Genomic DNA, 14,086 nt, shown 5'->3' with positions numbered 1-14,086 from the left:
CTGATGATCTCTCCCAGCAGTTTCAAGTAGATATTAAAAAACAATGGAGACAGTATGGAGTCCTGGGAGACTCCATACTATTATGCATATAAAAATAATACTTCTACATAATAATCCCAGAAGTTAAAAACAATGGATTTTTGGAAGAGAATGCAGTTGTGGTTATCTTGGCTGCACAGAAGATTTACGAAAAACTCCAAACTTGCAGTTCTCCCCTTTTCCTCTTAAATAACATAAAAGGATGGTTAATAGGAATGTATAACCTGTGACACATGCTACAAAATCTGTATAAAATCCACCACTCTTCCCCCATCTCAATGTGATTGCACATGATTGATTGGCCTTGATTAAAATCAAGGGAACTACCTTAGCCATGACCAAATACTTCGATTAGCAGGACCTTCCTTCTTTGAGCAGCAGACCCCCCAGTTATATACAAATACATTTGAAATGCCTCTCAGGATTTCATGAAATGCCTCTCAGAAATTTCAAAATGAATTTCAAAATGACTCAGGAAGTTGATATGACATGACTGTTCCTAAGCACCCTCTCCCATTTAGCAGTGCTCATAAGGTCCACGGTTTACATGTGGAACTAGTGTGATTCTTTGGAACTAGTTCCTGGTTGATAAATTAGCTATACCCTATGACCATGCAAATACCTCTGAAATATTTTTTTAAAAAATCTTTTAATGATACCGAAAACTGGTTTTGAAACAACAGCATGCCAAATCCAGTTCCGTATTTGTTGTAGATTCTCCCACCTTGACAGATACATTTTCCACAATACTTCATTTTAATGTGTTTCATATTTTTTCAGTCAGTCCTTTTTTTGTTCCTGCTGCCAGATGACAGCTCTTCAGATACTTAAAAGCAGTATTTGTACATACATACATAATATTTATTCGGTCCTTGACCATCAGTTTTACAAATACAGACATTACAAACATAAACTAAACATTAGCATGTGTTTTGCAAAGAATATAACAGTATTTAGCCACAGTTCTAATTTTATCTTCATCACATAAAGAAAATAAAAACCTCAATAAGACATCATCTGCTCTTCCATTAAAATTTATCAGGAGGGGAGAAAGCTTTCCTCTGGCTTCATCATAAAAACTACAATGTAAAAAGGCATGTGCTATTTGTTTCAACACAGCCCTTATCACAAGGACATACATGATTCGCCAAAGGAATTCCTGCATATCTGCCAAACCGAATTGCAGACGGAAGAACATCTAACCTGGCCAGTATCATGGCTCGTCTATATTCAGGAATTAGGCATTGAATAATTTGGATACAAGTTCTGTCGTAACCAAGCTCCTGTATGGCCTCTAAGGAGTATCCAAAGCGGGCCAGCTTGTCAATGGCCTCAGTATGCCATCTAAATTTAAAGGAGTTCTGTTTTATGAAAGCAACCAGACGCTCCTGCAAAAAATAAATTTTTAACCAGTAAAGGATAATGACTCTCCATAAGCATGTCTGAAGCCTAACCATTCCGAGTCAGTCCTTTTTCTGTTCCTGCTGCCAGATGACAACTCTTCAGATACTTAAAGGCAGTATTCAGATACTTAAAGGCAGTATCATCATTCTCTCCAGTAACATTTATTTTTCACATCCTGTTATGATCTTTGACAATGGTTTAAAAATCTGCAAACCATTTTTCTCAAATACCGAAATAGGATAGAAAAAACTAACACATCTGCCATAGACAAAAATGGCTCTATCATACTGCCTTCAAGTCTGTACACAACCTCAGTGTACAGTGCTTTCCTATTTTGCTACTAATTTTGCTGGGGTGGAAGAAGGAAGAGGCCAATTTTCCATTCTTTATAAACAATTTTGCTTCCTTGGAATCCTTGTTTTGAGGATCTTCACTACCTTCTTCCATTGTTCCAAATGGTCCCCAAAAGAAAAGCGAGTTTTCACAGCTATTTCAGCACAGTTTCATCTTATCCTAGGGAGGATCAAGCTGATTTCTGTGGGGGTTTTTTAACCTGAGAAAGCCAACTATGACAAAGCATGCTGTTCCACTGACAGAAACCTTGCACTAGATTATACCTGCTGCTGATCTGCTCCTTTCTTGCTGTGATTCTGGATGTAATCAACCAGGCCATGTACCACAGTCCGCACAGCAACCAATCCATTCTCAAGCTGTTCCCATGTAGGTGGTGGGGCATCTACAACATTTACAAGAAACAGAAAAGTTGAATTCCTATCTTGTAAACAACAAATCCTAACAAAGGATTTGACTCATATCAGTCAGAATTATAAGTATAGACATTTTTTAAAATGTGCAAAATTAAAAAGTCAGTTTTGCAAAATGAATAAAGTTGTATACAAGACTAAAGAACCAACTCTGAAAAGTATAATTTTTTCAGATTTAAACAGGAGCAGCAGATGTTTTTTGCAGATCCAAAATGGAATGCTCAAGAGTACTTGAACACTTATCGAGAGGCATCCCAGAAAAACAGATTGATAGTGAGAGACCTGAGGAAAGGAGAGGAGTGGAGCAACCAAGGAAAACAGCTGGGGCTGAAAAGATTCAAAATGAGGATCTGGCATGAAGTTCTTCCTCTAAGGAAAATGTCAGTGAGAGAACAGTCCCATTATTATGTACTTATTCTCCACTGCAATATGGTACACACAAGAGTAACTAGGCCTCCACATCATCAATGCTAGACAAAGAGGCTGAGACACAAGCACTTCCATCTACGGAACAGTTGGGCAGTATTTAGCAAGCATCACCTTCCCTCTGGACTCTTCCACGCAATTTTTTAAAAAACACACTAAAACCTGAGCTGATATGCTTTGAAGGCAGTAGAAAAGCCTAAGAAAACTAGGATGCAAACAGCCCCATGAGAACATTTCTAAACACAACAAAGAACCCTCCTGATTACCCAGGGGTATAGCAAAGTTGGAATGGGCCCTGGGACAAAAAGTGAAGATGGGGTGCTGCCTTCTAACCTTCTTCTTTGGAGAGGCAGGAGGGAGAGAGCGAAGAGTAAGCTGTTGCCCAGCCAGCAGGCCACCGCAAGGGCCCAGGAGCATTTCTTAGTCCTACCTGGAGATGCCAGGGATTGAATATGGGACCTTCTGCATGCAAGCAGATGCTCTACCACTGAGCTGTAACCCCATCTCCTAAGGGAAATATCTTAGAGCAAACAGTGGTCACATGTAGTAACCCCTCCAAATGCAAACCAAGCAAATCCTGCTTAGCAGAAGAGACAATTCATGCTTCTGCCGCAAGACCAACTCTCCGTCTCTAATTTTGGGAGGGTGGGGACTAGCAGACAGGGAAGAGTAATTTTCTAAGCCTTGGATTGGCTCAGAAAATGATCTCTTTTCTTCCCAATTTTGAGGAGAAGAAATTGGGATCATTTCTGAATTAAATCAGAGATATATGAGCATTGACTACCCACCATGAAGGTTTCTTCTTGCTGCTGGATTGGAGGACATCTCCCGTGGATTATCCTTCCCACGTGTTCCAGAAGGCAGGACTTAAATTAATTAGTTTGAAGCTTTATAAGCCCAGGAAGGGGAACCCCTCCCAGTTCTGATCTGCCAATCGTATGTACAGAGAAAGATGGAATAAAGAATAACAGAGGGAGTAACGCAGAATCAATACATGCAGACACCTGCATGGGTGGGTCTAGATGTCCTCCAATCCAGCAGTAAGAAGCAGCCTTCATGGTGAATGGCCAATGTTCCTTTCTCTGCTACTGGAGAAGGATATCTCCCATGGGACATGCCACAGCTAGTAAACCCAGGTGAGAGCGTCAATATCTATTGGGGCAGAAGAACTTGTTGGAGCACTTGTTTGCCAAAAGCTGCCTGAGAGAAGTGATGCAGATCGAACTTATCATGTATAGTAAAGGCTGACTTCCGTGTAGCCGTCTTGCAGATTTTCCCAAGGGGGGCATCAGTGGGAAAGGTGGCAGAAGTAGCAACAGACCTTGTTGAGTGTGCCATGATTTTGAGAAGAGGCACAGATTCTGCACTTCATAAGGTAATGCTATGCACACTTTAATCCATCTAGCAATGGTAGGGGCGGAGGCCTTCTGGCCCATGGTGACTTGGAGGAAGGAAACGAACAATGCCTTCATAGATCTGAATGAGGTTGTACACTTTGAGGCAGTGCTGGATGTCTAATTTATGTCACTGCTTTTCCAAGGCATTGGCAGGACGTGGACAGAAGGATGGAAGAATGACAAATTGGGAATGATGGAAGACTGATGGAACCTTGAGAAGAAAGAACAGACTGGGTATTAGGTGCACAGAGTCTGAGGAGACGATGCAGACATTCAGGTTCACCAACAAGGCTCTGAGTTCTGGAATGCGCCTAGTGGAGGTGATGGCCACCAGGAAGGCCAGCATGAAGGACAAGAGCCATAGTGGTATGAATGAAGGGGCTTGAAAGTTGGTGCATGTAGAACCTGGAGTACTTTGTGTAGATCCTACAAAGTGAACCTGTGTACCGCTGGTGGTGCCTTGGGCGTGGCCCCTCTTAAGAAGCATTTGAGGTGGGGGTGAGAAGTCAAGGACTTCTTGTTGGATGCAGAAAGTAGAGGCACCAGGGCCTCTGCCTGTCGTTTTAACATGTTGGCTCAAAGTCCCTGATCCAGACGGTACTGTAGGGAAAGTAGCAACTCAGGGAGGCCACAATGATCTGAAGGGAAGCTGTGCCTACGACACCAGCGTAGGAACATTCACCACGTACACTGATAGATCTGGTACGTGGAATCCCTCCTGGAAGCAAAAATGGTGTCCAAAGCTTTAGGCACATAACCACAGTGACTTAATATGCCCCGCTCAGTCGCCATGTGGCAAGCTTGAACTATGCCAGGTCGTGTTGAAGAACAGGCTCCGTTGAAGATGGTCCGGGGTTACTGGAAAGAACCAAGGTCCCTCTACTGCCAGGTGTAGAATGTCAGCAAACCAGGGGCAGTGTGGCCAATGTGGTGCCATGAGAGTTGCCTGAGCCTGAGCAGCCGAATCCAGAGTAACAGCCTGTTGTGAACCAGAACTGGTGGAAAGGCATAAAACAGTACTTCTGGCCATACTGGGCTGAGAGGACATCTATGTCCTCCATGCCTATGCATGGAAAATGGGTGAAGAAGCACTTGAGCTTCGTGTTGGCTGGTGAGGCAAGGAGATCCACTCAGGGATGGCCTAGGGCTTGTTTCAGGAGCCAGAACACAACTGAACGCAGGCTCCATTCTGCCAAGTGAACTTCTGTCCGGCTGAGCCAGTCCTCCTGAGTGTTTTAGAGACCTACTGATATGATGTGCGATTAGTGATAACAGGTAGGACTCTGTCCAATTAAGTAGAAGGGTCGCCTTCTGGTGTAGGGATTTCGACCTGGAGCCCCCTTGGCGATTCACGTGAGTTTTTGTTATTACGTTGTCTGTGCGGACAAGCATATTTATTTATTTATTTTTACATTTTATATCCCGCTCTTCCTCCAAGGAGCCCAGAGCAGTGTTCTAAGTTTCTCCTCACAACAACCCTGTGAGGTAGGCTAAGCTGAGAGAGTGTTGCAGTAGCAACTGAAAGGCTCTTAGGGCTAGCCGGATGGCTGTGAGCTCCAGCCAACTTATACTGTATCTACATTCTAGTGGACTCCACTTCCCTTGAGCAGTATGGTAGAGGCAGTGCGCCCACCAGCCTAATAGGCTGGCATCTGTAGTCACGATGATGTTCAGGGGATCCAGGAAAGACTTGCCTTGATCTAGACGTGACAGGTGAGTCTACCTGAACAGAGAATGTAGTACTTGTGGCAGCAGCTTCACTCTTGTTGTGAGATGTTGAGCAATTTGAGCCTTGAAGGGTGGGAGGAACCAATATAATGCACAGAGATGAATCGTGCCTAAGGTACTGCTTCCATAGAGACCACCATGAGTCCTAGTAGTTTGGCCAATAACATTATCAGCACCTTCTGTGATGCTGAGATTTATTCTATCAGAGATGTGATCTTTAGAATGCACTCTGGTGATAAGATAAGAAGGTCCCTCGATGTGTCTATGCTCACTCCTAGGTGATGGAGGCTTGTGGATGGCATGAGATGGCTCTGTCTTGTACACAAGGAGTTTGTGGTTGGACAGTGTTTGTAGCGTAATCTGCACACTCAGCCAACCCGCCTCCAAGGATGATGATTTGATGAGGTTGTCCAGGCAAGCAAAGATCAGTATCTTCTGTAGATGGAGATGTATCATCAGTGGGGCCTCCACGTAGGCCTTTCCAATCCTTTCACTTGTTTCATTGCTTGTTCCAATAGGAATGTTGTAGTTGATTGTCCCTGTCTCGAGGTCTGAAAGGAGTGCGAAAGGGAAGAAAGTCCAATAAGGAGGCCTCCTGTCTTCCTTATGTGGGGCTGAAGGGAGCACCTTTTTAAATTTAGTCTCCACAAATACCTCTTGGAGGACCTCATCACCGAAATGTTTTGTGGACATGTAAGATACAGCTGCCAGGTTGTTACCTTACGTCTACCTGCCAGCGTTTGAGCCATAACGAATGCCTGGCCACCACCACTTGAAGTTGTTGAGCGGGATGTGAATCTTATTGAATCCAACATGGCATCTGCAATAAATGCCCGTGCTTTTTGAATTTTTAACAGTGTTTGGTGTTGTCTAGCTGTATCTTCAGGAGGGAACTGTGACAGTTCATCTACCCAGAGCAGCAAAGTCCTTGTCATAATGAATGCTGCTGAGGATGCACAGATAGCAAGAGAGGAGACCTCGTGCCCATTTATTTATCATATTTCTATACCACCTGATATAGACACCTCTAGGCAATGTACACAGTTAAAAGATAGCAAATGTAAAACAGTATAAACAGTAAAAATTCACAAAAAATAAAAATCTCAGTAGATAAAAATATATTTAAAAATTTAAGATTTCAGTTAAAAGTTTGGGAAAACAGGCTTTTTCTTTATGTTGGAGTCAATCTTTTTCTCATTCTGGATCCTGAGAGAGCTATCACCATCACTGGGCAGAATGGCTCCAGATAGTAAAGCCACTAGTGGAGCATCTCTGGGTGGTAACAGAAACATTCTAGATGGTGTTTGTGTGAGATCATACAGCTTATTGACCAGCTGGATTGGTATCCTGTGTGCTGTTGGTGCTTGCCATTCTTGGCAAACTGTCTCTGCAAAGCAGTCTAGGAATAGGAAAAACAACTCTTTAAGTTTTGGAGCTGGAAAAACTAAGATTTTCCCAGGGGGGGAGTAGGTTGTCAACAACTTGTGATTGTTGTTGCAGGCCTAGGGTGTTTAATGCCTTATGGGAAAGATGTAAAAGGTCCTCAGGGATACACAGTCTCTTAGAACTAGCAGAATATTTGAAATTCTGGTCATCAGACCAATCACCCTTCTCTTTTGAATTAGCATCTAAGTCAGGGTTGTTGGGGACTTCCATGGGGCTCTCAACATTATCAGTGGGCCCTGAGTTGGATGGGGTGAGACCGGGTCCCCAAAGGTGGAGGTCAGGTGAATCATAATCCAAAACAGCAGAAGAATGGGATGGGGAGCCCTGATCCCTCTGAAACTTATAATGTTTTCTAGATTTTTGAACCTTTTTGACTTTAGAGCCTTTTTACACCTATGCCTTTTAGGGATTTGCGGACCATTCTGGCGGTCCGGTGGTTCGGTCCGGGGGTTCGGGTCAAACCGAACCACCCCCCCGATTCCATCGGACGGGAACCGGCTCCGCAATTTTTTTTTTAAAATTAAGTTATTGTAAACTACCTTTAGCCCCTTTGGGGGGCTTGCTGAGGCCGCGTGGGGGGTCCGCGCGGGTTCCCTCTCCCCCTGCCTGCCGTCCTTATCACCACCGCGGCCCGGGAATTCATCATTTTCGGCCCTTTCGGGCCTCCATATGAGGGCATGGCCACCATTTTAGCGGCCACCGCGCATGCGCCAATGCCCTCTGTGAGGCCATGGCGGTAATAATTCCCGGGCCGCGGTGGTGATAAGGACGGCCGGCGGGGGGAGAGGGACCCCACACGGACCCCACGCGGGGCCTCAGCAAGCCCCCCGAAGGGGCTAAAGGTAGTTTACAATAACTTAATTAAAAAAAAAAAATTCATGGACTGGTCTGGAATTGGACCGGACTGGGGTTCGATGGGGGGCCGGACCAAACTGGCCCGGTTCGGTTCGAGGCTGGTCTGGCCTCAAACCGAACCAGGCCAGCCCCTAATGCCTTTTCTTTGACTTCTTAGGCGAAGATTCTGATGAGGAGGAAGATGAAGAATCTCTATTTCTATCCCCCTTTTTGTCAGACTTTGTGCAGTTGTGCCGTTGCAGCAACTTATCAACCATGTTTTGGAACCACAGTTGCCAGATAGCCGGCATATCAACAGATAAGGCTGGACTGGGAGTTGGAAGAAGGAGATGGATAGGAAGGGTAGGGTGCGGAGGGCAAGAAGGCCCTGGTCTCACTGGCTCCAGTGGTGGAGAGCTCACCTCACCCCTCCAGTGGTGCTGCTGGCCTCTGCGGTGGATCATTAATGGGCTCCGCAGGCCCAGGTGGTGGTTGATTAGCCCCGGTTAGAGAAGGGGTCTGGGGCCTTTTCAGGTGCTTGTGAGGCAGTTTGGGAAAAGCTGCTGAACGCCCTGGTTCCTCCGTGTCGTCTGGAGGCTACCTTGGTGAGGTAACAGAAACCACTGGCAAACCAGACATTCCCAATGTCAGGGTGGTGGTGGTGCGCTTACTTTTCTTCACCTCTGAAGGAACATCCATGAGATCAGGACCTTCTCCTTCCCCTCCGCTTTCCAGCGGCACCAGCAGGTTGTCAAGGGGCCTCCGGTCTGGGATCGATTGACTGTGCTCCATCCCAATGGAGGAAAGAACGGATTCCTCTTTGTTCCTTTAGGCACCAGAATGTGCCTCAATCGCTAGAGGATTACTCCATAACAAAGGAGGAAGCAAAGAGGGGAAGACAGAAGGGGGATAAATGGAAGGAGAGAGGTGTTTTTGTTTTTTGTAGGAGAAAAGAGAATGAAGAAGGAAAGCTCAGGCTAGGAAGCCTAGAAGAAATAGATGTTTTAAAACATGAAGCAGTAAAGAAGGAATTCAGGGAAGGCTTGGCTGGTAAACAATAGGCTGGCTCTGGAACAAGAACACAGGATTGCAAGAACTGGGAGGGGTTACCCTTCCTGGGCTTATAAAGCCTCAGACTAAATAACTTAAGTCCTATCCTCTGAAGCATGTGGGAAGAATAACGACAGGTTGCTTACCTGTAACTTGGGTTCTTCTAGTGGTCATCTGTGCTCTTACATGAATGGGCTTTGCGCCTGCGCAGAGACCACATCGGAGCTTCCAAGCTAGAGTTCTAACTTTTTGGTGGTAACCCCGCCCCCATGGTATATAGACAGCTGCGCGGGCTTCCCTCTTCAGTCTTTTGAGTCCGCCAATCTGAAAGACTAGCAGAAAAAACATTAAAAGAGGGGAGGATGGGAGGGCGTGTAAGAGCACAGATGACCACTAGAAGAACCCAAATTACAGGTAAGCAACCTGTCGTTCTTCAACGTGGTCTCTGTGCTTTACACGAATGGGCACATAGCAAGGTGCACCCGTGCCATGCTCACCTGGAGGAGAGATCAGGCGAAGATGGACTGTAACACCACCCTGCCAAATGCCATGGCTTTTCTGGCTTAGACATCCAGGGCGTAGTGCTGCACAAATGAGTGTTTTGACACTCACATAGCCGCCTGGCAGATGACGTCCAAAGGAATGGACCTGTCAAAGGCAGTGGAAGCCACGACTGCCCTTGTTGAGTGTGCTTTGATGGAGGGTGGGAGAGGCTTCTTGGAGAGCTGGTATGCTAAAGTGATGCAGCGAACCACCCATCTGGATATGGTCTGTGCAGAGGCCTGCTTGCCTCTGTTGGGTCCAGAGTGAAGCACGAAGAGAGAGGTAGAGATGCGGAGAGCAGAGGTTCGGTCTACGTAGAAGGCGAGTGCTCTATCAATGTCGAGGGTGTGGAGACATTGTTTGGCCTCAGACGATGGTTAAGAGTAGAATGCAGGTAAGGAGGTCAGTTGGGAGCGATGAAAGGAAGTAACTACCTTCGGGAGGAAGGCAATATCTGGTCTGAGGATGACCTTCTCTCTATGGAAAACCAGGTAAGGAGAGTCAACTCTCAGTGCTCTGAGTTCACTGATCCGCCTGGCGGAAGTGATAGCCGTAAGGAAGGCCACTTTACAGGAAAGGAGGTCCAGAGAAATCATGGCCATGGGTTCAAAGGGAGGATGCATGAGAGAGGAGAGCACCAAGGTCAGGTCCCATGCAGGTGCCATGACTGGCAGGTCCGGATAAAGGTGGGTGAGGCCTTTCAGAAAACGCTTGACTGTGGGGTGCTGGAACCACGACGGCATAGACGGTGGAGAGTTAGCCACTATGGCTGCGAGATGAACTCGCAAGGAAGGCTTCTTCAGTCCAGCCTCCTTGAGGGACCATAAATATGAACAAACATGTTCTACAGAGACAAAGTGTAAGGGAATGCTCCTGTTTTCTAGAAAGTTCTGAAAATGTGTCCATTTATGGGAATAGGAGACGAGGGTAGTAGGTTTACGTGAAGCATTAACTATTCTCTGTAGGTCTACAGGCAGGTTGGGACTATGTGCCAAGCCGTGAGATGGAGACGTTGTAGGTCTGTATGGAGGAGGCGACCGTTATGCAGGGAGAGGAGGTGACGGTTGTGTGGCAGGCGGAGGTATTGATGATTGGAGAGGCGGAGGAGGCGGGAAAACCAGGGCCTCCTGGGCCACCACGGGGCAATGAGTATGCAGTGCGGTCAGTCCTGGGAGATTTTCTGAAGCACTCGAGGAAGTAGAGGAATCGGGGGAAAGGCGTAGACCAGAAGTCCCGCGCAGTTCATAGCAAAAGTGTCCCTGAGGGAGTTGGGCCCGATCCCGGACCTGGAGCAATACAGGTGACATTGCGCATTCGTCTCTGATGAGAAGAGGTCTATTTCTGGGAGGAACCAGTGGCGGAAGAGGGAGTGCAGCATGGGGGGGATGTAGCTGCCATTTGTGGGACGCTGAATGAGTCCTGCTCAACCTGTTCACCGTGACATTGTCCTGGCCCTGAATATGGACCGCCAGTGGGGTGATGCCGTGGCGAATGCACTAGAACCACATTTCCATGGCTAGGAATAGGAGGGACTGGAGGAGGTGCCACCTTGCCTGTTCAGGTAGGCCTTGGCAGTAGTATTGTCCGTTTGGACCAGAACGTGTGAGTCTCGTATCAGAGAGAGAAAGGTTCTTAGAGCCTTGAAGATGGCCAGAAGTTCGAGGCAGTTGATATGATGAGCGGCTTCGGCTGGGGACCAGGTGCTGTAGATGTTGTGGTTGTTGGCGTGGGCACCCCAGCCTTCCATGGATGCATCCGTCGTGAGTAGAAGGGTATGACGCGGAGACTGGAAGGGGGAGCCGACGGTGAAGTTGGCAAGGTCCGTCCACCACAGGAGGGAACGTAGGACTTGAGGCGGAATCGTAAGAGTGTGGGTGAGGGAATCTTCGTGTGAGGAGAATACGGAGAGGAACCAGTTTTGAAGAGTCCTGGCACGCAGACGAGGTGAGGGAGGACATAGGTGGTGGAGGCCATGTGGCCCAGCAGGCGCTGGACTGTACATGCAGACTGACATGCGTGGTAGAGGAGGTGGGATGAAAGATCCAGGATAGCCTGGATCCTGCGCTGAGGCAGGAAAATCTTTGACTGAATGGAGTCGAAGATGATCCCTAAAAATTCTATGGTTCTGGAAGGGCTGAGTTTCGACTTCTTGTAATTCACCTGAAGCCCCAGGTTGGAAAGGAGGTCGATGACGGTGTGGAGATCCTTCAGTTGGGATTGTGGGTTGTCGGCTACCACGTGCCAGTCGCTGAGGTATGGAAAAATTTGAATGTCTTGTTGCTGCAGGGCCGCCACCACTGGAGCCATGCATTTGGTGAACACCCGCGGAGCGGATGCCAGCCTGAAGGGGAGGGTGTGGAACTGGTAAGTAGTGTCCGCTATCTGAAAGCGGAGGAAACGACGGTGCTGAGGTCTGATGGTGATATGATAGTAGGCATCCCTGAGGTCTACTGAGACGAACCATTGGTTCCTGAGCAGGAGGAAGATGATGGTGGGAATGGTGACCATACGAAACCTCCGGTATGTGACATAGGAGTTCAGCTCCCAGAGATCCAGGATGGGACGGAGGGAGCCATCCGGCTTGGGTACCGTGAGTATCAAGAATGGAAATCCGGGGATTGTGGGTTGTGAACCAGTTCTATTGTAGATCTTGCGAGTAGAGAGTTGACTTCTGAGAGAAGAGCCGGGGTGGCTGGTGTGGGGAGTGGAGGATTATATGGTGAGGTGGGTGCAAACTCTATAGCATAGCCAACTCTCACGATGGTAAGAACCCAGGAGTCAGTGGTGATATTTCCCAGGTGGAGATGAAGGGGGAGAGCCTGGTGCCCCATCTGGGAGGAGTTTTCAAGTCACTGTCTCTTAGTATGGGGCTGGGACCCCTTAGAGTGCTGCTGCTTGGAGCCAGTGAAGTTGGAGCGCTTTCTGTAACGTTGATACCTGGTAGAACAAAAGGACCTGTCTTGTGGTTGGTAGTACTGGTGTTTAGAGGAGTATGGCTGTTGCTGCCAGACTGTTGGAGACCCATAGAGCGGGCCGTGTTATGAAGTTTCTGCACTTTCTGAAGGGTATCATCTGTCTGGAGAGGAGAGCTGGTCTTGTGGTAACAAGCATGACTTGTCCCCTTAGCTAAGCAGGGTCTGCCCTGGTTGTATCTGAATGGGAGACTTGATGTGTGAGCACTGCAAGATATTCCCCTCAGAGGATGAAGCCGCTATGGGAAGAGCAGAAGGTTTCAAGTTCCCTCCCTGGCTTCTCCAAGATAGGGCTGAGAGAGATTCCTGCTTGCAACCTTGGAGAAGCCGCTGCCAGTCTGTGAAGACAATACTGAGCTAGATAGACCAATGGTCTGACTCAGTATATGGCAGTTTCCTATGTCTTTTCTCCAAATAGGGATGAACCATCAAAGGGAAGATCTTCCACTCTGGATCTAGTGTCGGGTGTCAGTCCGGAAGATCTTACCCAGGCGTGGCAGCGAAGAGCGACTGAGGATGCCATCACCTTAGAGGTGCTTTCTGTTAAGTGACGAATTGCATGAAGTTCCTGTTCTGAGACCTGCGTGGCTTCACGCAGGAAAACTTTAGCTGGACCTTGTTGTTCCTCAAGCAAATGGTCCTGGAAGGGGGCAACATGGTCCCACAGAAAGGACTGATATCTGGCGTAGTAAGCCTGATAGTTTGTAATTCTGGTCAATAAAGATGAAATTGAATACAAACACCTCCCAAATGTGTCCAGTTTCTTCTCGATCTATGCTTTTTCTTAGGGGGCTCCGCCAAAGCATGGCGGGCCTTCTTTCTCTTTTTCTTCTTGGCCGGTTGGACGGAGCATGGTTCAATGAGTGCCGCTGTCGAGATCGACACTGCCACAAAATTCTTCAGTATCAAGGTCAAAGCCCGAGCCACGGGATTGACCGGTACATTGGCCTCTGGTGTGTTCACCGAGATCCCCGGTGAGGAGGAAACGGGCTGTAAGCCCCAGGCCAAAGGAGAAGCGCTCGAAGAGGCCTGCACAGTAGGCGGTTTGTCCGAGCCTGAACACTTGAAGGCTTGTTCCCAAAGCCAAGAACGAAGACGCGATGCTCGATTCTTGCGTGCCTGTTTGGTAAAGGCTGCACAGTGCGGGACGTGATGCTCAATTCTTGCGTGCCTGTTTGGTAAAGGCTGCACAGTGCGGGCAAGAACCAACCTTATGGGCCTCGCCCAAACAAAAAAGGTAAAGTTTGTGGCCGTCGGTCGAGGGGATCTTAGATCTGCAGCGACCACACTGCTTAAAGTTTGTAGTCTTGGCCAAAGGCCGGTGAAGGACCAAGGAAACCGTAGCACACTGGGCCTGAGGGCCACAACGGAACGGCGAAAATCCAAGGAAACTTCGAGGGTGGGGTGTGTGTGGTTTTACCGGGGATGAGATAAAAACGCTAATGAAGGGGAATATGAAACAAAATATAGGGTAAAACCTGGC

General features: G+C 47.5%; 1 protein-coding gene across 8 annotated transcripts in view; it reads right to left on the bottom strand.

Moving 5' to 3' along the window:
- The window catches only part of RC3H1 (ring finger and CCCH-type domains 1), a 114,614-nt gene that overhangs the window by 41,911 nt on the left and 58,617 nt on the right, over positions 1-14,086 (bottom strand). For all 8 annotated transcript variants that reach the window (XM_053246339.1, XM_053246340.1, XM_053246341.1 and 5 more), the window contains exon 8: positions 2,061-2,179. In XM_053246339.1, the coding sequence (XP_053102314.1) occupies positions 2,061-2,179 (119 nt within the window). The remainder of the gene's footprint in view (positions 1-2,060; positions 2,180-14,086) is intronic.

The sequence above is a fragment of the Hemicordylus capensis genome, chromosome 4 (genome assembly GCF_027244095.1).
Source record: "Hemicordylus capensis ecotype Gifberg chromosome 4, rHemCap1.1.pri, whole genome shotgun sequence".
Lineage (NCBI taxonomy): Eukaryota > Metazoa > Chordata > Lepidosauria > Squamata > Cordylidae > Hemicordylus > Hemicordylus capensis.
Note: the sequence above shows the minus strand (reverse complement) of the source record. Positions and strands in the feature narration are given on the sequence as shown.